At 46.6% G+C, this 26,709-nt stretch overlaps 1 protein-coding gene across 1 annotated transcript; it reads left to right on the forward strand.

Annotated features, from left to right (window-relative positions):
* The first annotated feature begins 1,966 nt into the window (after positions 1-1,966).
* On the forward strand, positions 1,967-25,144 carry HSP90AA1 (heat shock protein 90 alpha family class A member 1). Its single transcript, XM_056851281.1, has 10 exons — positions 1,967-2,107; positions 2,190-2,556; positions 5,173-5,306; positions 6,459-6,725; positions 6,870-7,032; positions 10,011-10,201; positions 10,686-10,833; positions 12,837-13,105; positions 15,318-15,648; positions 24,942-25,144. The coding sequence occupies exons 1-10, from the start codon at positions 1,967-1,969 to the stop codon at positions 25,142-25,144; spliced, it is 2,214 nt and encodes a 737-aa protein (XP_056707259.1).
* The last annotated feature ends 1,565 nt before the right edge of the window (positions 25,145-26,709 follow it).

The raw sequence follows: 26,709 nt of genomic DNA on the forward strand, positions 1-26,709 counted from the left end.
CTACACTTTTTTGGTTTAGACCTTGGCCTATTTGCTTTCTGGCTAGAGACATTAATCTTCCTACTTCCTATTATAACTGTCACTTGCAGTTGACCCTGATCAGTGCAGTAAATTGGAGTTTCTTGGCAGAATGTTAAAGGCTAAGCTAGTGAAGTGGTTAGGGCAGACTACAGCCCTGAGAATAGATGGTTCAAATCTAGGGTTGCCAACCTCCAGGTAATAACAAATGTAAGTTAGCCTGCTGGATAGTTAGTTAGCAAACAAAAAACAGCAGTAATAAAGGAGAAGAACCATATATTCATGTGAAGTACATTTTTAGTATGCTTAAAAGTGGTGAATAAATTAATAATATGTGAATAAATATTTCAACAATTCCAAGCCAACTCAAGAGCTAGTCACATAACAGCCTGAGATGGTTGCTGATGAAGACTGTTTAGTCGAAACAGGGCTTCAACCGGCTCCCTGTAAACATGTTGTTTCTACGCCACTGATATGAAGGGCGAGCTAATTAAGCTTCATACAGCATAAACAGAAGATTCTTCATTAATTACTTGCCACTTTTCAACGCTTTGTGACAGCTACGCTCAACTGACGGCACCGAGAGAGACTTTTGCAAACTTTACCTTTCATCTTCTGTATATACATGCCTATGAAGTAACAGAGCATCACCATACGTTGTGGACTTTGCTGTTAGCTACCCTTTGATTCTTTATACTTTGTATTATATATTAGAATTGTTGAAATATTTATTCACATATTATTAATTTATTCACCCCTTTAAAGCATAATAAAAATGTACTTTACACGAATATATGGCTCTTCTCCTTTATTACTGCTGTTTTTTGTTTGCTAACCTCCAGGTAATAGCTGGAGATCTCCTGCTATTACAACTGAAAAATCTCCAGCCGATAGAGATTAGTTCACCTGGAGAAAATGTCCGCTTTGGCAATTGGACTCCACAGCATTGAAGTCCCTCCCCAAAGCCCACCCTTCTCAGGCTCCGCTTCAAAAATCTCCAGGTATTTCCCAACCCGGAGCTGGCAACCCTATTCACATCATCCATTGCCATGAAACATACTGGGTAACTTTGGGCCGGTTTTAGCTTCTCCTAACCTGCCTCATTGGATGGTTTGTGAAGATAAAATGGAGGAGGAGGGAATCATGCCTACTACTGTGAACTCTTTGGAGGGAAAATGGCTTAAAATGCCCTAAATAAGGGTAAGCTGCTTAACAACAAGGGTGCTTTGCATCTCCAGAAGGTGGCTTTATGTCCCTTCATTTCAGAAGGTGTATAGATACAGAACACACACGAAGGTACAGCTGCAGTAGTAAATGTAGTAGCTAGCAATACCAAATAACAAAAGGGCATGACTAGATCCTGATTTTAGAAAAGAAATTGTAAACTTTTCCTCTATTTTAAAAAAATGAATCTGAGCTTGCTTTTTGAATCCTGACATGGCATAGTGGGCACAGCAACAAAATAGCTGCCACAGGAGGTGGAGCCAGCTACAAAATGATTTTCACAGCTTAACTTCAGTAACACAACGTAGATCCTTGTGCTATCATGGCAGCTGCCAAAGCAACCTTTTAAAAAATCTGCACAGAAAATCAGAAGCCTTGCTGGGCAAAAGCCCTGCCTGGCTCCGCCCACTTCCCAAAAACATTTGACGGGCACCGGAAAAGATGTCAGCAGGTACCACATAGGGGACCTCTGGTCTAAAGTTCTAGTCTAATGTTAATTCTGACCACTACATCACACCAGCTCTCAAGTATACAGGCAAGAATGTGCATTCTAATGGCCAAATGGCACTTCTCTGGTTTCTGTTTTGCATTAACCGTCGCCCTAAAAGGCAAAGCCCTAAAGAGTCTCATCTATGAAAATGTTAGAATAAAGTCACTTGAGAGTTCACAATGGCACAAGAGGAACTGATCAATATCTTTTCTCCCCCTCAGACTGAAGTAAATGATGGCTACTTCCTCGAAAAAGGATGAGGTGGAGACCTTTGCCTTTCAGGCAGAAATAGCCCAGTTGATGTCCTTGATCATCAACACTTTTTACTCCAATAAGGAAATCTTTCTCAGGGAGCTGATTTCCAATGCATCTGATGTAAGTAAATCTAGTCCATAGAATAGATCTTATTTTCACCAAGGTCTCCTGTGTACTCAAAGGCCTATTTGGTGTCTTACAGGCTTTGGATAAAATCCGGTACGAGAGCTTAATTGACCCAAGTAAACTGAATTCTGGAAAGGATTTGAAGATCACCATTATTCCTGATGTCCATAACCGTACCCTAACTATTGTAGATACAGGCATTGGGATGACCAAAGTGGATCTAGTGAATAACCTGGGTACAATTGTCAAGTCTGGCACCAAAGCCTTCATGGAAGCCCTGCAGGCAGGGGCAGACATCTCCATGATTGGTCAGTTCGGCGTTGGCTTCTACTCTGCCTATCTGGTGGCTGAGAAAGTGACCGTCATCACCAAGCACAACGATGACGAGCAGTATGCATGGGAGTCTTCAGCTGGGGGCTCCTTCACTGTCAGGCTGGACCGTGGTAAGGGGCTGATTAATTTTGGGTTTTTTGAGACAAACAAGAACAGGCCATTTATGCTTGGGAGTTTTACCTGAGGTTCGTTTCTCACTGGACCCACACTTTCTTCTTTAGAAGCTATTCACTAGCAGTCCTCAAGCTCAAATCAAGAAGCCCGCTCCTTGAAATGCCGCTTTGTGGTTGGCTGCAGTTCTTTCTTTGAGAGAGAAGTCGTTGTCCCCCGACGGAAATCCAAATGCCCAGCTAAAATGCATTTTAAAAGACAAAAACAAAACGGAGCACCCTAAAAGGAATTGGGGGGGGGGAAAACCCCAAGCCTTGTTTTACAAGTCCATTCTTCTGACCAGAAAGAACTCGCAGGAAGTATTTGAATACCCGCCTATTTACACATTGCTTTGTAATTGGCTGTGAGAGAAACCAAGCTTGCATGCCCCGCACTTTGCCTTATGCATCCGGATTTCACCCAGGCTGTGCTCAGCGAAAAGGGAAGAATCGGGTTAACAGAGGAATGGGAAGACCCAGGGTTTGTGTAAGGCTGGCAGCGAGGTAATCTCTAATGGAAGGAAAACTCATGCATAACTCCAAGGAATAACCAAGACAGACCAGGGGCAAATGTGAGTGAAAGTACCCATGCATAAATGACCATAAAACCAAGCTGGATCAGACCAGCAGTCTATTATTCAGTCCAGCAGTCTGTTGGCAACAGTGGCTTTATTTATTTGTTTTATTTATTATTAAATTTATACCTCGCCCTCCCCAGCACTGCTGGGCTCAGAGCTAGGGTTGCCAACCTCCAGTTGGTGGCTGGAGATCTCCCACCATTACAATGGATCTCCAAGCAACAGAGATCAGTTCCCCTGAAGAAAATGGTCGCGTTGGCAATTGGACTCTATGGCACCGAAGTCCCTCCCTCTCCAAACCCCACCCTCCTCAGTCTCCACCCCCAAAATCTCCAGGTATTTCCCAATCCGGAGCTGGAAACCCTACACAGAGTAGCTTCCAACAGGTAGGGCGATACACGTAAAACTCACAACTTTAGCAACGTTAAAAGGTGTGTGGTTTAAGTTTATCAACCTTAATAGTTGCTATTGTGCTTTGTTTTATCATTTTTATGTTTTTTACCCTGATATAAGCCCTCTAAAATAAATATATTTGTATATAACATTATTTTACCTTTCTCCACCCAATCTTTGGGTACCCAGCTTTTGGTTTTTCAGGGGGGGTCTTCTCCCCGCCCCCCTTTTTTGTTTATTATCCTGCTTTGAGCCAAAAAAATGGCTCAGTACTGTTCACAAGAATCAAAACCTAGTACTAATTCATTGGGGGAGGTGATTCTCAACACAGTGGAGAGCTACCCAGCTGCTTCCTATGGTGGCAGCTAAAGGTAGGAGGGTCATCAGATTTAGGCTGTGCTCATAAAGTGAGTGGGCATCTACTAATAGAGGGGAGGGACTGTGGCTCAGTGGTAGAGCATCTGCTTGGCTTGCAGAAGGTCCCAGTTTCAGTCCCCGGCATCACCAGTTAAAGGGACTGGGCAAGTAGGTGATATGAAAGACCTCAGCCTGAGACCCTGGAGAGCCGCTGCCAGTCTGAGTAGACAATACTGACCTGGATGGACCAGGGGTCTGATTCAGTATAAGGCAGCTTCATGTGTTTAATAATGCTGTAGGACTAGCTGTTACATATTTCCATGAGTATGCCGCGCTCACTGTTAGAAGAATAGAACAGAGGATAGAACGCGTCATCTACTTCCTCAATCTCAAGAATTGCTGTGCCATAGAGCTGTATAATCCAGGGTCTGTGGGGATGAATCTGTTGCCCCAGGAAATTTGGATCAGGGCCTTACTCTAAGTCATGTTCAATTTACTCTGAAAGTACTGATGGGTAAGCAACCAATGGGATCTGCTGTGTAGGGATGTTATGTGCAGTCAAGTAATTTCTGTTTTATGGTGACCTTATGAATTAATGACCTCCAAAATGTCCTATCAGGGGCAGCCTTGCTCAGGTCTTGCAGGCTGAGGGCCGTGGCTTCCTTCATTGAGTCAAGCGATCTTATGTTGGGTCTTCCTCTTTTCCTGCTGCTTTCAACTTTTCTCAGCATTATTGTCTTTTCCAGTGAGTCTTGTCTTCTCATGATGTGACCAAAGTACGACAGCCTCCGTTTAGTTGTTTTAGCTTCTAGGGAGAATTCAGGCTTGATTTGATCTAGAACCCACTTGTTTTTCTTTTTGGCGGTCCACAGTATCTGTAAAACTCTTCCAAGACCACAATTCAAATCAATCAACTTTCTTCCTGTCAGCTTTCTTCCACAGTCATAAAGGAGTATTTTACCCTACACACTTAACGATAGTATGACTACTACAGTTTTCTCAGCCTTGTGGGAATTTTAGTTTAGTTCTGAGAACTGTTAAAAATTCATAGTGTCTCCCTGAACTGCATTTCCCAGGGCAGATGGTGAACACACAGTCTAGAACACATTCCATGCCTCCAAACTATCACTTATATGTCGCTAAGACTTTGCCCTCTGTTCTACATGGAAGGTAAGTTAGCTGACTTGGTAACTAAGGTTTTAAGGCTAGAGTCTTAAACCAGCTCTAACTAGTACATTTATTTAAGCAGGTGAGCCTCTAGGCCGTGGTACAAAAGTTATTCTGCTTCTGAAGAAAGACCATTTGGAGTACTTGAAGGAAAGACGACTTAACGAAGTAGTCAAGAAGCATTCCCAGTTTATTGGCTATCCAATAACACTCTTTGTAAGTATTCTTCCCATGAAACAATTGAGAAATAAAATAGACAATGCCTCTTCCGTATCTCAAGCATACTGATTCTTAAGGTGAGGAGAGAACATTGCTCTATTCCCACTAGGAAAACATTTAATGTCCAAGTTTATATGTGAGTTTCCCCAATAGTGTGTAAAAGTTTTTGTAATCTCCTTTGGGGCAGGATAGAATACTTGGAATTAGATGACTGCTCATGTGATGAGTCATCAGACATGCAAACCAACAGATTTACATCGTGCTTGGACTACAATGAACTCTGGTTTTCTACCATATGATTTCGGGGGGGGGGGGGGTTGCTAGAAGACCTTTCAGGGCATGCCTCCAAGTAACAATTTAATACTACAACTTCCAGCTGCATAGCAGAATATTTCTGCACTACCAAACCTGGCTGTGTTCTCGACTCCTGTCTTGCAAATTGATTAGTGGAACTACTTGTCCAAGGAAGTGGTTGAAATTAAAGAATTCAGGCTTGCTTAGGAGTTTTTACAGGATTCTTGAATTGAAAAGCAGTGGCAGGGGGCTTGCTGTTTTGGGTATGTCGTTCTATTTTAAAATCTAGCCTGAGATTGTTAAACCTCAGTCTAAGCAGGAGTAGCCACTTGGATGGGAGATGACCAAGGAAGTCCAGGGTTACTATGCAGAAGAAAGGAAATGGCAGACCACCTCTGCTCATCTCTTGCCTTGAAAACCCCATGAGGGATTGCTGCAAGCCAATTGCAGCTTGATGGCTAATAAAAATAATAGTGGAGAACACCCTCTGTGCACGTGACACCGGAGAAAAAAATACTAGTTTGCCAAGAGTTGTCCTCTTATACTTCTGTCTAGCTAAGAGCAGTGGTTTGGAGCGGTGGAGTCTGATCTGGAGACCCAGGTTTGATTCCCCACTCCTCCACATGGGCCACAGAGGCTAATCTGGTGAACCAGGTTGGTTTCCCCACTCCTACACACGAAGCCAGCTGGGTGACCTTGGGCTAGTCACAGCTCTCTTAGAGCTCTCTCAGCCCCACCTACCTCACAGGGTGTCTGTTGTGGGGAGGGAGGGGGATTGTAAGCTGGTTTGATTCTTCTTTAAGTGGTAGAGAAAGAAAAAACCAACTCTTCTTCTTCATATAAATATATCTCCAGGTAGAATATGAGCATCAGAAAGAAGAGAGTGATGAGGGAAAAGATAATTCTGAAGACAGGCCAAAGGTTGAGGATATTGGCTCTGAGGAAGAAAAGAGAGAAAGTGACAAGAAGAAAAAAACAATCAAGGAGAAAGTTATTGTTCCAGAAGAGCTCAACAAGGCCAAGCCAATTTGGACCAGGAACCCAGATGGCATTACTAATGAGGAATATGCAGAATTCTACAAGAGCCTGACCAACGACTGGGAAGACCACCTGGCGGTAAAAGTAAGGGAGGTGCTCATGTACCTGTTGTCCACCAGAGGTGTGCTTGGTCATAGGTATAAATCATGTGGCCAAGTAGCGTGAGAAAAGGCACCTTGAGAAAGCTGTAAGGCCACTTCTGACCAAGTTCTCGCTCTCTTCACGCAGCACTTTGCAGTGGAAGGACAGCTGGAATTCAGAGCTCTTCTTTACGTCCCAAGGCGTCCGCCTCTCGGTCTCTTCGACACTAGGAGGAGGAAGAACATCAAGCTCTATGTGCGCAGAATCTTCATCATGGAAGACTGCGAAGACCTTTTGCCTGAATACCTGAGTAAGTTGTGAGCCTGGCCGGGGGTGGGAGAGGGGTGCGGAGGGCAGGACGGGGGTCACCAGTTCTCCTGCCTGCTTGGCAATTTGTGTTGTTAATTCTGTTTCCCCCAATATTCTTGATCAGATCTTCAGTGAAGGCCATTTGGACGATGTGCGACGGTTGCAGCATCTATGAATGCAAATGCAGCAATGCCCTGCTGTTAGGGCTGCCAAGTGGTTAAGGGAAGGCCAAGCTATTGGTCATTTATGCAGGGGAAATTTGCATTTGGTTTGCTGCACAGCTTTCTGCTCCGAATTCTCAAACATCATATGCATGAGGGGTTCCCCACTCCCCCCAATTCCAGGAGTACCTTGTGATTAATTAGTCATCCCCAGTGAATCATGGAGCTTCTGAGTCCCTCCCCCTGAAAATGCAGACTTGTTGCCCTTTACTTGGGGGCGGGTCAGCTCTTAAATGGGCTGCGTGTGCTTTTGCTGGGTATTCTTCCCCACCTTTCTTTAATAGCTCCCTGCCCGGAGCTGCTTTGCAGCCTCTCTTCTGTGTCTTCCTGCACATTTCATGACAGTTTAACTCCCTCTTTTGTGCTTTGCTTTGAGGGAAGGAGCTGGATGGGAGGGACAGACATGAGGGAGGGAGAAGCCAAAATGGGCGTGGGGAGAGAAACCCGAAGTTAAGAGCTATGCATGGAAATAGGGGGAATTTCTGTTGCTCTTGCCTCAAAGCAGCATTTGAATTCATTCTAAAACAGGATCCTAGTACTGCAGGGGAAGAACGAAGCCAGATAGTCTTGAAGCAGTCCAGCAGGGACTGCGAACTAAATACCCCTGCATAAATGGCCATTGTTAACAAGAGCTCAGCATTTTGTGGCTGCCATTTTGTGGGCAGTCCCCGCCACAATGTGTCAGAATTCAAAATGTGCCTACAGGCTCAAAAAGGTTGGGGACCGCTGCTGTACAATATTTGAAAGTTTGGTCAGTAACACATACAATAGTGCTATCATTACTACCCTTGAACCTGATTCATAGCAACATGTATTGCCTGTGACAGCATCTTAAAAAACTGCTTTAAAAAATCCCTCTTTCAGAACAATAATGAAATAATTAATTGCCCCCCTAAACTTCCAGTACTTCTCCCCACATCCTGGTGTATGGAAGGAGGATACTTTCCAGGTAGCTCAATCTGAAAAAAGTAGACATTTACATTTGATCACCACCAGCGATGCCATGGGCACCTGGCGAAGGGAGATTTGACTCTTGAACGCTTATACCCCAAAAATCTTATTGGTCTCTAAGGGGCTACTGGACTCTAATCTAGCTGTGTATAAACCTGTGGAAGAACAAGCTGTACAGCCAAGAGCTAGATTTTAAGATATACTGTATATACTCGGGTATAAGCTGACCCAAGTATAAGCCGACCCCCCCCAAATTTGAGGCCAGAAAAGGGAATTTCTTATTGACCCGCGTATAAGCCGAGGGTCAATAAGAATTTCCCTTTACCGGTAATGCTGTGCTCTAAAATGGCGGCCGCCATTTTAGAGCGCAGGGATGATCTCGCCCCTGCCCCAGGTCGCCCTCCTGCCAGCCTCCCGGGCCCTCCCGACCCACCCCGACCCCAGTGCCATCCAAGGGGGGGAGGGGGAAGAGCCCCTGAACCCCCTACTCACCAGGAGAGGCGGCGAATCGGCGGCGGCGCAGCCTTACTGCCCCTGCAGGCCGCTGCTGGCCGGAGGAAGCGGCACGGGCCCAGCGGCGGCGCGGCCTTCCCGGGCCTGCAGGAGGTCCCTGCAGGCCGCTGCCGGCCAGAGGAAGCACCGCGGGCCCGGCAGCGATGGCGGTGGTGACGACGGTAGGTTCCCCCCTCCTCCCTCCCTCCTCCCTCCTCTACCATATTGACCCGCGTATAAGCCGAGTTCGGCTTTTTCAGCCCTTTTTTGGGGCTGAAAAACTCTGCTTATACACGAGTATATACGGTAGGCCATTTTAAGATACAGGCCATTTATGCAGGGGTATTTAGTTCGCAATCCCTGCTGGACTGTTTCAAGACTTCCTTTGCATTATTCATGATTTTACCAACCTTCAGAGATGACTTATCTCTGGCTTTGTTCTTCCCCTGCAGTACTAGGATCCTGTTTTAGAACGAATTTAAATATCGCTTTGAGGCAAGAGCAACGCAAATTCCCCCTATTTCCATGCATAGCTCTTAACTTCAGGTTTCTCTTCCCACGTCCATTTTGGCTTCTCCCTCCCACATGTCTGTCCCTCCCATCCTACTCCTTCCCTGAAAGCAAAGCACAAAAGAGGGAGTTAAACTGTCATGAAATGTGCAGGAAGACACAGAAGAGAGGCTGCAAAGCAGCTCCGGGCAGGGAGCTATTAAAGAAAGGTGGGGAAGAATACCCAGCAAAAGCACACGCAGCCCCTTTAAGAGCTGACCCGCCCCCTCCAAGTAAAGTGCAGCAAGTCTGCGTTTTCAGGGGGAGGGACTCAGAAGCTCCATGATTCACTGGGGATGCCTAATTAATCACAAGGTACTCCTGGAATTGGGGGGAGTGGGGAACCCCTTATGCATATGATGTTTGAGAATTCAGAGCAGAAAGCTGTGCAGCAAACCAAACACAAATTTCCCCTGCATAAATGACCATAGTGTGATATACAGAACTGACAAAACCACTCATTTGTGTCCCAGTAAGTTGTATCTTCAGCAATGATGGCCGTACAGAACAGCCTCCAATTCTGTTGTCTACATAAAGCTTGAGACTATGAAGGGAATAGGTGGATGGAACGTTCCTCGTTCTCTTTCAAAGCTGTATGCCAAGAAACACTCTGTTCAGTTGCTTGCATAGGGCACTAACCATTTTTGGAATTCAGTACAGGAGCTTTTCTGTAGCAGGCCAATCACAATTCATTAACATCCATAGTATCTTTAGCCCTGTTTAACGAGAGCCCGGCATTCACAAGCAAACCTGGTATTTCTTGTAGACTTCATACATGGTGTGGTGGATTCGGAAGACCTGTCTCTCAATATCTCCCGTGAAAGGCTACAACAGTCCAGGATCCTGAAAGCAATCAAGAAGCACTTGGTGAAGAAATGCTTGGAGCTCTTTGCTGAGCTGGCAGAAGATAAAGAAAGCTACATGATCTTCTATGAGCATTTTTCCGGAAATATAAAGGTAGATGATCTCCAGCAGTTTAGTGAAAGAGTGGTTTAGCCAAAGAGGCCTTATAAGCTATGTAGCCCAATCCCGTTAATGCAAGTATTCCAGATGGATAGCTGTTCAGCCTTTGGTTGGAGCTCCAACCAGATGTCAACTGCATGATCTAAGCATGCCAACTAAACTATAACGTGGCCATTAGATTAACTAATCTTAATCCTGGCCTGCAGGGAAAGGCACTAAGTGTATACGGAATGACCAAATATTGGTGGTTTATTGCAAATCTGGAAGTCTCTCTAACATGGGAGGGGAAGAGACTGTAAACTCTCAGGCTAGTTTATTTAGCGGGTAATGATGTATGGCTGGCCTGGCAGTCTCTAGGAACGGAACATGAGAACCCAAAAGGATTCTCCCCACACGCACACTCTGCCTGCCTGTCACATCCTTTGTCGGTTCAGATATATAATCTTAATAGGGAACTGAAACTGTCCTTGTATTTCAGCTTGGTTTACATGATGATACCCAGAACCACCAGAAACTATTGGAGTTGTTGAGATTCCACACTTCTGCTTCCATGGATGAGATGGTGTCCCTGAAAGATTACTGTGCACGGATGAAGGAGAACCAGACGTTAATATACTACCTTGCTGGTAAGCTTTGACTTCCTGCAAAGGTCTTTTCCTTCAAAAATCCTGCTTTCAATTTGTCAGAATTGCTGGCTCATGCCATTTTTAAAAGCTCCTTAATGAGGATATTTTTGGCATGCTGTGTTTGCAATTCACCTTTATTTTTGCTGAGATCACTACTAGTGTCTGTCTTTTCCCTACCATAAAGTCTTTTCCTGAGCTCTTCCACTAAAGAGTACCTTTTCTGTACCTTAGTGTATAGTATTACTACAGCTGATGTGTGGAAGCAATCTGTAATTCTCGTGTGCGGATCGAGAGCCCGCGTGGTGTAGTGGTTAAGAGCTGTGGTCTCTAATCTGGAGAACTGAGTTTGATTTCCCCACTCCTCCACCTGAGTGGTGGACTCTAATCTGGTGAACCTGATTGGTTTCCCCACTCCTACACATGAAGCCAGCTGGGTGATCTTGGGCTAGTCACAACTCTCTTTGAACTCTCTCAGCCCCACCTACCTCACAAGGTGCCTGTTGTGGGGACAGGAAGGGAAGGAGATTGTCAGTTGGTTTGATTCTCCTTAAAAGGTAGAGAAAGGCAGCATATAAAAACCAACTCTTCTTCTTTTTTCTTTTTCTCTTGCTGCTGAGAGATTGTCACACAGTTGGCCCCTGGAAGCAACCGAGTAGTGGTAGTTCTACGCCATGTTTATCTTTCGAGATTCCTGTTTTTCCCATACAGTGAGAGGCAAAGTCCAATCTGATGAAATGGGACTGTAGCACTTCCTCCCAGCCACTGACAAGTTTGCCAAGTTACCTTTTTAAACCCTTTCTCATTTTAATTCTAGAGGAGCAGCTGTGTTACGCTGTAGCCGGGGAAAATAACAAGAGCCTTGTAGCACCTTGAAGACTACCAGGCTCTTATTCTGGCATAAGCTTCTGTGGACGTGTGGAAATCCACTCATCCAATGCATCCAGTGGGCCCTTGCTAGGAAAAGATATGCACACGTTAAATTATAGAAGCTGGAGGAAGCATTGTGTGGCAGCCATGGGTTTTTAGAAAGTGGGGGGGGGCAGGGAGGGCTTTTCCCAGCAAGGCTTCTGATTGGTTATTGGAGATTGAGTGGCTAGACGGTTTTTTAAAAAAAGTAGCTTCGGCAGCAGCTGCTACCACAGCACAAAGACCTTCACTGTGTGATTGAAGGTAAGCGGTGACAGACATTTTGTGGCTGGCTCTCACTCCTGCGGCAGCCATTTTGTGGCCGCCATTTTGTGGCTGTGCGTACCATTAGCGTGCCGTGTCAGAATTCCAGATGTGGCCACAGGCTCACAAAGGTTGGGGACCTCTAACATGCAGTGCATGCAGTACAATAGGTATAACAGAAATGCTGCTGATGTGCTCCCCCCTCCCCGTTCTCATCGAGTCCAATGAGAGCAATGAGGGCAAGAGGTTGGTTTGATTACTGCTTGCTTTATTGGCCAAGAAGTCATAACTGGGTGAGTCAGGATCCGGACAAACAGCTCTGCGATCCTGTCACACCGAGGCAGGGCAACTGCAAGAGGTTTTATAGACGTTGGACATTCCAATACAACAATGATACATTGTCTTCACATCCGATTTTAGCTTGTCAATGCAACATCATTAGTTTCTTCAGCGCGTGCGTGAGCCTTGCTACATTAATGAATGGAGCCTGTTTCCTTGAGAAAGCTCACAGTGTCCTTTTGCAGAGCGAAGCGAAAGTTACTGAAGGGGAGGGGGGGAAACGCCGGAGCGTTCCTTAGCAGACATTGGAATGTGTGCGTGTGCGTGCTTGGTGCTGACTTGAAGTGTATGCAAGAGAAAGGAAAGGGGGGCCTCCGGGAAGCGGCTTCTGTGGTTTTGCTTGTAAGCAGCTTCCGTCAGCTAATGGCTTTTGCGAGTCGGTGGCTTATGCGTGTAGCTTGCGCGTATGTCTGAATGTGATTCAGGTATGATTACTCAGGCACAACACTGCAAGGTCTCTTGCTAAAGAATCTCTAAATGTCACTCTCTGGCAGGTGAAAACCTAGAGCTGATAGCGAACTCTGTTTTTGTGGAGCGCCTCTGTAAGCGCGGCTTGGAGGTCATCTATATGACGGAGCCCATGGACGAGTATTGTATCTATCTGCTGAAAACCTTTGAGGGCAAAACCTGCTTTTCTGTCGCTAAAGTAGGGCTCGAGCTGCCAGAAACCGAAGAGGAAAAGGCCACGCTGGAAGAGAAGAAGGCAAAGCTAGGGAAGCTCTGCAAGGCCATAAAAAAGAGACTGGAATCGAAAATAGAAAAAGTAGGTATATGGCTTTGCTGCTTCATGCCTCATGCGGGGGAGCTTGCAGTTCAAACGTCAAGCGGGGAGCAGGCAGGGTAGCAAGGCAGGAATACGAGCAGGCGCCTCTACCTGAAAAGCAGCTCTGTGTGCTGGGAAGAATTAATGTCATGTATTATAGCTGCTGGTGTATCATCTTATAATACTAATAATGAAGGTGGACAAATCTGAAGATGCTTACATCTGGTGACTGGAGCTGTGAATGGGCAAGGCAGATCTTTGTACAGGCCTGCAAAGGGCCCTGGTTTTGTAGAAAAATGTGAAAGCTAAACAAAATATATCGGGGGGGGGGTGTTCAAACAACCCAAAAATAATAAAAGAAGCACCTGTAGCTTTAAGCAACGGATTCCCTCAGTGGCTGTTGCTAGGCAACCAGGCTGGGTTTCTGTGAGTAAAAAGGCAGGGAGAGGAGGCAGGCATATTTTGGCCTCTGAGGGAGGACTCAATGGGCCAGGCCTGACGAGCTTTGCCAGCTCAAGACTGGGAAATTCCTCGAGATTTTGTGGTGGAGTCTAAGAAGGGGAGAGTTTGGGGAGAGGAGAGGGCTCAGCTGAAAATAATGCCATAGAGTCTACCTTCCAAAGCAGTCATTTTCTCCAGGGGACAGCTCTCTCTTATCAGGAGTTCAGTTGTAATTCTGGGAGACCTCCAGGTCCCACCTGGAGGATGGTAAACCTAGGCCTGCCAGCAACCTCTAGATAACTTGATACCACCCTTCTTTTATGCCTCAACTAGGCCTGGTTGCTTGCTTGCTACTGTTCAACAGCAGCCACCCTATGAAAGCTAGTGTGGAATAGTAGTCAGAGCTTCAGATTAGGGTCTCAGAGACCCAGCTTCAAATTCCTGTCTTGCTGTAGAAGCTCTTTGACCAGTCTCATACCTATCCTGCTTCACAGAGTTTTTGTGTGGATAAAAACGAGGAGAGGAGAATAATATAAGCAGCTTTGGACCCCCACTGTGGACAAAGGTGGGGTATAAATGAAGTAAATACATAATATAGCTGAAGATGGGGGGCAGATAAAAGGTGGGTTGGTGAATGGCTGAGCAGGCAAGAATGAGGTAGGGAAAGGATATAGGGATTGACAGGAGGAGGGAAAGAAGAAATAGTGTGGGGAGGAGAATAGAGGAGAAAATGAGGTGCCCTCAACAAGTTCTTGAGGGTTGGCCTGGCCCAGTGGGCAGCACCACAAACTGGGCCAAAGGTTTCCTAGGTAGAGACTACTGGGGCGAGAAGAGGGAAACCCGAAAGAAGGGGAGAAGGAAGCAGGAAAAGGGAAGAGGCTATGGGGGATTTCAGGAAAGGGAAAGAGGAAATAGTGGGGGAGGGAAAATGAGAGGCCTCCCCCACCCCAGTATAACAGAATGGGAACACAAACTGATTTGTACTGAAGAAGCTAAAAGTTCTATTAATCTTCCATGAAGAGTCTAAGACTAAATTCACCAAGCCCCTCCACTTGGTAGTAGAACAGCAAACTAAATACCCAGCATAACCATGTTACAGGAATCTAAACAAAATACCGGACACTTTTTATACTTTTAAAAGTTAATGTTTTATTTTCTGTAGAACACAGGATGGTCATAAACATGTATGTATGTAGACAACTGAGAATACTAGCCCATGTGTGTTTAAAACATGCATGTTAACTGCTGTTTCCTGCAGAAATTGTAATGTGCAGGGAGTCACTCCAGCAAGGAAATGGCTTTGGGACTCATGTCAACCAAGTACCAGATTTGACCTTGGTTTCTAGGATCTTGTTTAAAGGTTCTGCCCTTGTAACACTTCAGAATGCAACTTGCGTCAGCAGTATGGCTTCCATTTTTCTTCTGGGTAGGCTAGAAATATGGCCTACGGTACTTTGCCACTGCTGAGTTTTACTCTCACTTGTTTCTAGCTGGCTGCATATTGCCTATGTGTGGACACAGATGTTCTTTGTTTTCATTTTGGTTACAGCTCAGCAAATCTGCCAAGACCTAGACGCATGAATTTTACCCCTGGTCAAATCCCCGAACAAGGAAACGACTTGGTTGATAGTCACCTTAAAACCACACTTCAGTGTAACTTAGGGGGTCTTTGACTTTGTCTGAACAAGTACATTGCTTACTAGTTCTCTAGACTAAACTTACTACTACGTGTGTTTTAATTTCCAACCCCAATTGCTGACGTGCACTACAGGTCGTAGTCTCCAACCGACTGGTGACTTCTCCGTGCTGTATTGTGACCACTTTGTATGGCTGGACAGCCAATATGGAAAGGATCCAGAAGGCACAAGCATTGTACTGCAACACACCGGATTACATGTCTACCAGAAAGTGCATGGAAATAAACCCTGATGATGCCATAATTGAGATAATGAGGCAGAAGATAGAAATTGATGAGAATGACAAGGGTGTGAAAGACTTGGTCATCCTTCTGTATGAGCTAGCTCTCCTGTCTTCTGGCTTCACTCTAGAGAATCCCCAGATACACGTTAACCGTATCTATAAAATGATCAGATATGGTCTAGGTAAGTGAGATACTGGTCCTTCTCATACTATAGAGGAGTATAGTCTAGTGTTGCTGGCACCTCCGGGGTAACTTCCTACTTCTGCCCGCTGGCCAGCTGAGGGGCAGATGTAGGTGAGTTGGCAGGAAATTGCCTGCCCTCACCGGGCACTTGGGAACCCTAACTGTGTAGGCCAGTGGAGCTGTTCCAAGTGGTCAGAGATGTGTTGGGGTATAGCATGTAGGAGGAGATAGACTTTCAGTGGTCTACTGTCACTGTTTTGCTCAGCACTTTGCGAATAAAATCTCTTGAATCTATTTTGATTCGGACTCTACATTAGCAGTGGCAGGGTTAGGTTGTGCCAGGATGCAGACCTAACCAATTGTTTGGGATACCAGGAGTACCTTTCACCAGCTTCAACTGGCTAGCCAGCTATGTCCTTTTGTGGGCAGAAAAGATGCGGCCGCTGTGGTACATGCCCTGGTTACATTTAGATTAGATCACTGCAATGCACTCTATATGGGGCTGCCCTTGGAGAGTGTTCAGAAATTTCAATGGGTGCATAATGCTTCAGCCAGAATGTTGACCGGGGTTCAGCACAACTGTTTATATGAATGAAAAACGTATATATAAGTTTCAACTGGTCATGTGATCCCAGACTATTGGTAATGTGGTACAAGAGGCCAGCAGAGTAATTAAGAGCACATGAACACTTCAGGTGTACCTAAAGTGGTAAGAGCTAATCTATAGCCAGAATTAATGTAAGGTCCAAAGATGTGTTGACTGGCCCTGTCCTTCCTCACAGGCATTGAAGAACCAACTCAAGCATCTGGTCCTGGAGCATCTGAGAAAATGACATCACCTGAAGTTGAAGAGGCCTCAAAAATGGAAGAGGTTGATTAACAGCTCACTTCTTGATCGGCTCCGACTGTATTTAAAGTTCGCCATACAATGTACCTGTGCTGTAAACACGTTTTACCCCTGCTCGTCCTGGTCTGGTCACTTGGCACTAACTGGAGCTGCTACTACTCTTTGCCTTATGCTGTTGGACTGGTATCAGTGGAGTTTTGGAAGCAAGCAGCTAAACATGTTCCCCTCTTGAGCTTATTTTAATAAGAAATGAAAATGGCTTTTAGCCTAAATCGTAAAACAGTGCTTGCAGTCCCAACTCCACACAAGGAATGTATCTGGTATCCAGTGCAAAAATATGAAGATGTTTTGTACGATTTAAGGTTAAGAAATGTAACTAGAAGCATCTGACTACTGAAATGGTAAATAAAATGTCTGCATATTTAATCATCTCCACTTGATAATTATGCCAGATTAAAACTTAACTGCTGTTTGCTCTGTAGCATCTGTTCTGGCAGAAGAAAAATGTAAAAGTTTAACTTTGTGGTAACCAAACAATCTTGACCATATTCCCAGTCTCTGCAAGCGGTACGGGCTTATTGTGTGTGTGTTTCATATGCCTTGAGGGCGGTTGTGCACATGTCTAGCCCTTTCCCCTGTGCATGCAACTTCTGCAGCATCTGTTTCTGTGATCTGTTAAGTGCTGTATGTTGTGTAGCAATACAGTACAGATTCCTCCTTGCTTGGGTATATGCGCTCTGCTTTTGCCAGTTGGGAAGCAAGAGGCATCTGTGGGAGTGAACTGGCTGATTTCAACACAAGCCTTCACATACATGCAAAGGGCAATAGAAGAAGAAGAGTTGTTTTTTATATGCCGACTTTCTCTACCACTTAAGGGAGACTCAAACCGGCTTACAATTGCCTTCCCCTCCCCTCCCCAAACAGACACCCTGTGAGGTAGGTGGGGCTGAAAGAGCTCTAACAGAGCTGTAACTTGCTGAAGGTCACCCAGCTGGCTTCGTGTGTAGGAGTGGGGAAACAAACCCAGTTCACCAAATTAGCCTCCGCCGCTCCTGTGGAGGAGTGGGGGGATCAAACCCAGTTCTCCAGATCAGAGTCCACCGCTCCAAACCACCATTCTTAGCCACTGCTCCACGCTGGCTCCCTACCTGTTTCTGTGTGGGGGGTAGGTGAGTTGAGTTTAATGGATCTACACAGGTGGCTTTACCTGCTGGCACTCTCAGAGGAGCATGGTTTGCTCCGCCCATTTCTGTTGTCACGGCAGTGCCAATTCAACTTCATTGGGCTATTTTGTTAATGACGTAAAATTTTGAAGTAGCCACTCACTTTATTCTCCTGCATGTGGCCTCAGCCTGGGAATTATTAGCTGCAAGGTCTCTTGCAACAGAATAATTTCAGAACTTATGTGGGAAGCAAGTTGAAGTTTGCAATGGGCCTCTCACCTTATCCATAATGTTTTGTTATACCATCATATAGTGGTTATGTTATTGGGCCTTACTGCTGAGGGCTTTCCAGAGCCTGTGTGCTTTAGTAATTAGTGGTTAAGAGCCACAGACTCTGATCTGGAGAACCAGGTTTGATTCCCCACTCCTCCACAGGAATAGGGTTGCCAGCTTCCACGTACTAGCTGGAGATCTCCTGCTTTTACAATAGATCTCCAGCCGACAGAGATCAGTTCACCTGAAGAAAATGGCCACTTTGGCAATTGGACTCTGGCATTGAGATCCCTCCCCAAACCCCGCCCTTCTCAAGCTCCACCCCAAAAACCTCCCACCGGTGGCGAAGAGGGACCTGGCAACCCTATACTTGAAGCCTGCTGGGTGACCTTGGGCCAGTCACAGTTCTCTCAACTCTCTCAACCCACGCAGATGCAGGCAACAGCAAACCACCTCCAAACATCTCTTGCTTTGAAAGCCAACAGGGTTGCCAGAAGTCAACTGTGACTTAACAACACGCACACTCACATACAGGTTTTGGCAATGCAGTCTTAAAGAAGAGTTATACCTTGTCTGCTTTAGGATTGTACTGTGGCAGGCAGGCATGCGTTCAACATCCCCTCAGGCTTACTGTTTGCTTGTCTGTGGTAAGTTTGCCAACCTCCAGGTACTAGCTGGAGATCTCCTGCTATTACAACTGAACTCCAGCTGATAGAGATCAGTTCACCTGGAGAAAATGGCTGCTTTGGCAATTGGACTCTATGGCATTGAAGTCCCTCCCCTCCCCAAACCCTGCCCTCCTCAGGCTCCGCCCCAAAAACCTCCGGCCGGTGGCATAAAAGGACCCAGCAACCCTAGTCTGTGGGCAGGCAAACTCCTGCCCCAGCCTCAGTCACTATGCTCACGTTTGATCATTTGAGCAGTGGGAGGAAAAAATAGGGGGCACGATGTCAGTGTCTGCAATGCCCCCTAAAAACTCCTGGGATTGGTAGGAACAGGGCTGGCAACCTTACCCCCCCCCACACACACACACACAAACACTGTCAGCCTAACCTGCTACAGAGGGTGGTTGTAAAAATAAAGCAATATATTACACAGAAGCCTGTAGCCATATTATAATACCTAATACATGTTTATCCTGCCTTTCCTCTAACCTCAGAACTATGGGCTTGTTCCTGTTGTTTCAACAGAAGCCAGTTTTGCAGATACCTTTCATCTTTTCATTTTTTGCATTTGAAAAATAAAGTTTATTATGGCTTAATACATGCCCATCACATACCTTTCATTTTACAGTCTGCAATGGTATTGAACACATGAAGCTCACTGCCTTATAATGAATCAGCCCCTTGGTCCATAAAAATCAGTATTGTCTGCTCAGACCAGCAGTGGCTCTCCGGGGTGTCAGGCAGAGGTCTTTCACATCACCTACTTGCCTAGTCCCTTTAACTGGAGATGCCGGGGATTGAACCTGGGACCTTCTGCATGCCAAGCAGAGTCTCTACCACTGGAGCCATGGCCCCTCCCATATATTGATGATCTTACAGTCTGAAACTGGATTGAGGGCCAGTATGGTTGCCAACTCTGGGTTGGGAAACCCCTGGAGATTTGGGTGGTGGAGCCTGGGGAGAAGGAAGAGACCTCTGCAGGGTATAATGCCATACAGTCCACCCTCCAAAGCAGCCATTTTCTCTGAGGAACTGACCTCTGTAGTCCGGAGATGTTATAATTCTTGGAGATCTCCAGGCAACACTGATGGCCAGTTTGGTGCTATAGGGTAGTATTAGTGCTGGAAGACCTGAGTGATACTCCTCACTTAGCTACGGATAACCTTGAGCAAGTCACACTACCTCCAAAAAGATTAGTGAGTGAGATGGAGTAACTCCACGTCAGAATACCTTGGAGAGAGGTACAAATGTGATCAGTACATACTGATGGATTATTGGAAGTTGAGTTATAACTATAAATGGCCTAGCATCTATTGTTATTTTATAACTATATAAGCTGATTTAGGCATATAGATGAGACATTTTGAAGTAAGTGTTCAACTTGAGCTGAACTATGAAACAGTAGAAGGCTTCATGCAGTTCTGTTTGCTGTTCTTTCCCTGTGTCACTTACTGACTAGTGTTCAGCTCTACCCTGGGATTTCTTCTGTGCCTTTTAAAGTATGCTTTTTCTCTTAAGCAAACCCGGCAATTAAGCTTCTTTCTTTAAGAAGGAGAATGGTGTGAAGATGGGGGAGCTAATCCATTCTTCCCCTGCAATTTTCTTGATGGAAAAATACACTGGGAGTTGTCTTTGTCTCTGCTAGAAGAATCAAATACAGGCGCCTGTAGGTTTTACCCTAGTGAGGACAAAAATAGCTCTGGGGGGAAACGGCAAGGGAGAAAAAGGGTACTTTCTCCTTGACAGAGCAATCCTGGCAGATACATTTGCAAAAGAGGAAAAGGCCCTTAACCTAGGAAACTAAAATGTACATGAGCCCTTAGTTGCCCCCAAGGCTGTGGTAAATGGCTACTTGTGGCTAAATGGATCGGTCCAATCTGCAGGTTCCCCTTGGACTTAAGCAAACACATACAAGAAACCACAGTAAGGATGCAAACAACCCACTGAGACCTGTGCCTTAGGGGTTGCCAACTCCATGTTTGAAAACTCCTGGATATTTTGAGGGTGGAGCCTGGGGAAGGTGGGGTTGGGGAAGGACCTTAGCAGGGTATCATGCCTTACAGTCCAACCTCCACAGCAGCCGATTTCTCCAGGGGAACTGATCTTCACAGTCTGGAGATCAGTTGTAATTCTGGGAGATCTCCAGGCCCTGCTTGGAGCGGAGGTTGGCAACCCAAAAGAGTGCATTTTTCTTGCCACTGGGGGGGGGGGGAGCCAAAACGCCAGTTCATGCAACTAGATCTACTGAGATTGCTAATATCTGAGGACAGTAATAAGAAAATTGAAGTGTGAATGCAGACGCTTATTATTTCCCCTTCTTCATAGTTAATAGCCACCTAATTACAGTTTTTAGTGAAATTATAGGCAAAAAGACGCTGGCCTGGATTCAATATTAGTGTGGACACGATTGCTTGCTGTATGTCCCCATGACTCTCAATAGCTACTCCTGAAGATGAGGAACCCTCTGGAAAAATATGGATTGTAGCACAGGGTATACTTGTGTCTGCAGCTGAAAGGAAGGGAAATCCAGAGGAAACAGAGACCTGTTTCTATCAGCTAAAGGTGCTTCTGCTCCCAACAGAAGCCATTTAGCTCCTAGCCTTTGCTACTAGGATGCTAAGTAGGGATGCCAACCTCCAGGTAGAACCTGGGGATCCCCTGGAATTACAGCTCATCTTCAGACTACAGAGATCTGCTCCCCTGCAGGAAATGGATGGTTTGGAGAATGGACTCTATGGTATTGTACCCCACTGAGGTCCCTGTCCTCCCCAGGCTCCATCCCCAAATCTCCAGGAGTTTCTCAACTGGATCTGACTACTGTACCCCTCCCATCCCTGGCCAGTACAAGCTGAAATAGAATTTGATGCAGGGCTGCTGCAACTAGCAGCCCTGTGTCGAGACTCCTCCCTTCCCTTAAACAGCAGCAGGAAAATATGAATAGCAGGAAAATTATGCAGGTCGGCCTGACTTAATGTTATGGGGAAAGTGGGAGGTAGACCTGGACCTGTTAGTTATATCAGCACCCCCTGTGTTGAATGTTGCATCCAGTTCTGCTCTAAGACAACATCCTAGCTCGGCTACTAAAAAATGAGAGGCTTTATTACTGCAATTACTATTACCAAAAGCGATTAACACATTACAGCAGACACACCTTCTTATATTGTCGAAGGCTTTCACGGTCAGAGTTCATTGGTTCTTGTAGGTTATCCGGGCTGTGTAACCGTGGTCTTGGAATTTTCTTTCCTGACGTTTCGCCAGCAACTGTGGCAGGCATCTTCAGAGTAGTAACACTGAAGGACACTGAGAGACACTGTCCTTCAGTGTTACTCCTTTGAAGATGCCTGCCACAGTTGCTGGCGAAACGTCAGGAAAGAAAATTCCAAGACCACGGTTACACAGCCCGGATAACCTACAAGAACCAACACCTTCTTATCTTCTTTTTGGCACTACTACAGATGCTTTGGTTTGATATGCTTCCTTATTGTAGAAGAAGAAGAGCTGGTTTTTATACCCCCCTTTTCTCAACCATAAGAAGTATCAAAGCAGCTTACAATCGCCTTCCCTTCCCCTCCCCCATACAGCAGGCATCTTGTGAGGTAGGTGGGGCTGAGAGAGATCTCTGAGAACTGTGGCTAGCCCAAGGTCACCCATCAGGCTTTATGTGGAGGAAACAAGCCCAGTTCTCCAGATTAGAGCCTGCTGCTCTTAACCACTACACCACACTGGCTTGTGGTGTTTTGGTCTAGCAGCTTTCTCACACATTGCTGGATCCTACTGAATTGCAAAGTTGAGCCCTCCCAAAGATGATGTTTTTTCTGCTTCTGTTCTGAAGATGTTCATGCTGTTATCTCTGTGCTCTTTTGCATACAATGAATTTTCTACATAGAATCACCCTTGGTACTGGAAATTGCCTTCCCTAGTCTTCTACACTTTACTCCCAGCAACCTGGGTACTAATTTTACCAACCTCGGAAGGATGAGTCAACCTTGAGCTGGCTACCTGAAACTGACTTCCATCATAATCGAATTCAGGTCATGAGCAGAGCTGTGTTTGCACAGGGGACTAACTTTACCTTTTTACAAGTGATATACATGTTTAGTACACACACATCCATACATGTGTTTAGTACACACACATCCATGTTACTAGTTCATATGTCAAGAATCTTAAATAAGCAACAGGTTCCTATGTAAGAAAAACATGCACATACATTACTGTATGTGGTGAGGTACACACAGGAGTTGCCTAATAGTGTGGCAAATTAATCTTATCAAAAGTAGCCTTGTATGTAACTTACTGTGGGGAAAACATCCCAGAAAGACAATGGGCTATTAACTACACAGTTTTATGTGTTAATTGGGGAGAGGCAGTGGCTCAGTGGCAGAGCATCTGCTCTGTATGCAGAAAGTACCAAGTTTGATTCCCAGAATGTCCACTTAAAAGAATCTGGAAGACCTCCACCTGCGATCTTAGAGAGCTGCTGCCAGTCAGAGTAGACAATACTGACCTTGATAGATTAATTGACTCAGTAGAAGGCAGCTTCATGTGTATCTTGCATCCTGCTCCTGTTTCCCCCCCAGTTTGCTGCAATCCTTCCCAAATTTGGTTTGGTATGAGCTTTATGGATTTGTAATTCACACACAATTGACACATCACTATAGTAGTAGAAAGAGCAAGTATCCAGTTGCACCTTAAAGACTAACACAATTTCTGGCAAGGTATGAGTTTCGTGAGTCACAGCTCTGAAGAAGTGAGCTGTGACTCACGAAAGCTCATATCCTGCCAGAAATTTTGTTAGTATTTAAGGTGCAACTGGATACTTGCTCTTTTCTACTGCTACCGATAGTCTAACAAGGCTACCCATCATGATCTACATCGCTATAGTGTTATAACTGGCTATTGCCATGGTCTACTAGTTCCCAGCTTTCGTTTTTCAAAAGATGCCTATAATTCTTCAACAACAAAAGTTAGGGTCTTGTTTCTTGAAAAATGAAAGCTGGTAACTAATTCACTGTTGCAGTAAGTACATTCTTAGTGTTATAATGTTACAACAATCTTGCAATTCCTGTTTTTTTTTTTTTTTGCCCTCTGGTGGCAGTGGTGGTACTAAGGCCAGGAAAGTAGAGGGGATAATGTTATGTAGCTTGCTGCTTTGCCCCATCCATGAAAACTACCCAGATAATTGCCTCTACGTGGAAGCAGCCCTTGTCGAACCAGTGGGTATTTTGGCGTTGTTGAGATCAGGGACTGAACCACAACAAAATGGCTGCCATGGTTCAGTCCAGTTGCAAGGAGTTGGGAGTGTAACAAACCAAGTTCCTCCTACGAGGTGAAGGCGGTCGTTCTCAAACAGGTGCTCTCTGCAAACACAAAGATGCTGCAGTTTGGATTCTTCCTACTCCAAAAAGCCAGGCTCCCCTCCCTCCCCCCGCTTCTTAAGGGAAAGTGCCAGGGACCACAGTAGCGGTCCCATGGATCCAACTTTGGGAATCAATGTAAAATGTCTCAAGAGTGGTTCACAAAAGCTCATGTGGCTGCCAACTTGGAAGGCTTTAAGAGGATCAGAGGAGCAATCCTATTATATTGGGTGCTGTGGAGCACAGGCAAGACGGTGCTGCTGCAGTCGTCTTGTTTGTGGGCTTCCTAGAGGCACCTGGTTGGCCACTGTGTGAACAGACTCCTGGACTTGATGGACCTTGGTCTGATCCAGCATGGCAGTTCTTATGTTTCTAACGTGTCAGTACATTAATCGTCATTAGCTATTGAGTTATCAAAAAAGGCCCTTTTTGTCATTTTAGCTATAACAGACCAGCACAGCTGGAGACTGGCCAGTTTGGGAATAATGACTCTCCAAAGCACCGCAGTCGTCCATGAAAGCTGATGCTACCACTAAATCTGTGGTATCTTTTGAGATGTTACATGGCCTTTAAAAATAAATAAATACAAAGATGAAATAGATGCTCCTTCATGTTTCTAGGAGTACAAGGACAATTGTATTCGGTACATGACCAGCAGACCTGTTTCTAGAAGGTTCTGGGTGGAACGCGGACACCAATTTCCGCACCAGCTCCCTTCAGCTTCTAGGGCGTTCTGAGGGCATCGCGGTGGAGGTGGGAGGGGAGATAATACAAGGCGGCCCTTCTGAGGGGAGAAAAGAACTCCTCCCCCATTCTTATTACGCGTGTGGGCGGGGCTCCTCTCCTAGCTAGACTGTTCTAGAGAATAGGCGATGATGTCATCGTATGAACATGCAGAACGGCCCTCCCTCCAACCGCCAAAAGCTAACGGCAGTCTCCAAGCGCTGGCGGAGAAGTCTTGCGCATGCGTCTTTCCCTTTCTCCAGGAGGAGAGCCCGGCTGGGTCTCCCGCTCGGCGCGCGCGTACTGTTTACATTGTGGGACCAAAGAACTCAAGCGGCGGAAAAAGGCGCATGCGCGCCCTTCTCCGCCGCCTCCTTTCTCTCCTCCTCCGCCTGAAGCTCCTCCCATCTCTCCCGCGGGAGAAGGCTCGGAGGCGGCTCCGCCCCCTCCCTTTCTCTGTCAGTGAAGGTTCCCGATGGTTCTGGAAAGAGGAGGGGGCGCGGCTATATAAGGCAGGCGGGAGGCCGGCGCTGCGCGCAGTGCAGCTGGCGTGGAGTCGGAGGGGTAGCGCGAGGGATTCCCTAAGCCGTCGTCGCGAACGATCAGCCGAGCCGCCGCCGAGGTGAGAGCCGCAGCCCGGGTGATCAGTAACGGCGACTATGAGGTGAACTTAGGCATGCGGTGCTTGACCCCTCCCTCACAAAACCGGGCCGCCTTTCTCGGAGAAGTGGAGCTGGCCGCCTGAGCTAGGCTGTGAGGGGGGGGGGGGAGAGACGGTGAAGTCGTTATTGGGGATCGGGGGTCTCCCGTGCGCGCGTCCGTCCGTCCGTGAAGCGGCGCCAGCCGTAGATTTACCCTCGGTGTGTGTGTGTGTCAAAAGGGGGGGGGAACTACCCATTCAAGAGCCAGAAGACGGCTGAATGAGCGCCGGTTATGGCTGAGCGTGTTTGGGGAGAGGAGGAAGAGATGGGTGTGTGTGTGTGGGGGGGGTATGAACAAATCATGAACATTTTGAGGGGCGGCTGGGAGAAACACGGTTTACTTAATTGAGGGGGAAGTTCTCATTCCGGTTTGGGGGGTTGGTTGATCAATGGGCAGTGTGTGTGTGTGTGTGGGGGGGTGATAGCTGTTAAGATGGGCTGCGGAAGGGGCAGCCGGTCCCCTCAGAACGGATTTAACGTACGACAGGGTTGGGGGGAGGGAGAGATGGAACCGGGTCTCGCGGGAAATAGGGTTGGCGAAGGAGGGGGGGAATGAGGCGTGCGTGTGGGGGGGGGCGTCCGCTGGCCGTGGCTGCGCGTGCGCGCCCGGCGCGGGGCCGGAGGATCGGCTTGTCAGAGGCGCTGGGTGGAGGGGGGGTTTAGAAGCGTGGTGGGTGGATGTGGGGGGGGGGGCGCGACGGAGGACGTGCGCGGGCGGGGAAGGCTCTAGCACTTTCTAGAATCCTCCGGGCGTGTTCCGCTCCAAGGCCGGCAGGTGGCGTCGCCGGCTGGGAGTCCCGACGCGCACGCCTTTGGCCGCCGGTTCACCAGGGTTGCCTACCTCCAGGCACTTGCCGGGGATCGTCTGCTATTACAACTGGTCTCCAGCCGATAGAGATCAGTTCCCCTGGAGAAAAGGGCCGCTTTGGCCATTGGACTATATGGGGTTGAAGTCCCTCCTCAAACGCCAGCCCTACTCAAGCTCTACCCTGAAATTTCCCAACCCGGAGCTGGCAACCCTACAGCATTCATCCATCCGGGCCTTGGCGACCTGCGTTTCCCCCCTCCCTTTCTACTCACTCCTGCCGCCTCCCTTTTAATTTGTATCTGTAGTCCTCTTGCGCGCTATGCGGGAAGAGAGCGTGAGTTTGCAACCCATGCATAGTCGGGACCCAGAGGTCACTCAGGAAGTCTGTTGAACCATGTGGCTCTGTTAGTGTATGGGTGGGATGCATTGCATCATCCAGTCTTACTAATTTTTAAAGCAGTGGCTCTCCGAGCTCTGGAAGGCAGTTCTTGTTTGCTTTTTCTCAAATCTATATATATTGTG

Source organism: Euleptes europaea, chromosome 6 (genome assembly GCF_029931775.1).
Source record: "Euleptes europaea isolate rEulEur1 chromosome 6, rEulEur1.hap1, whole genome shotgun sequence".
Classification (NCBI taxonomy): domain Eukaryota; kingdom Metazoa; phylum Chordata; class Lepidosauria; order Squamata; family Sphaerodactylidae; genus Euleptes; species Euleptes europaea.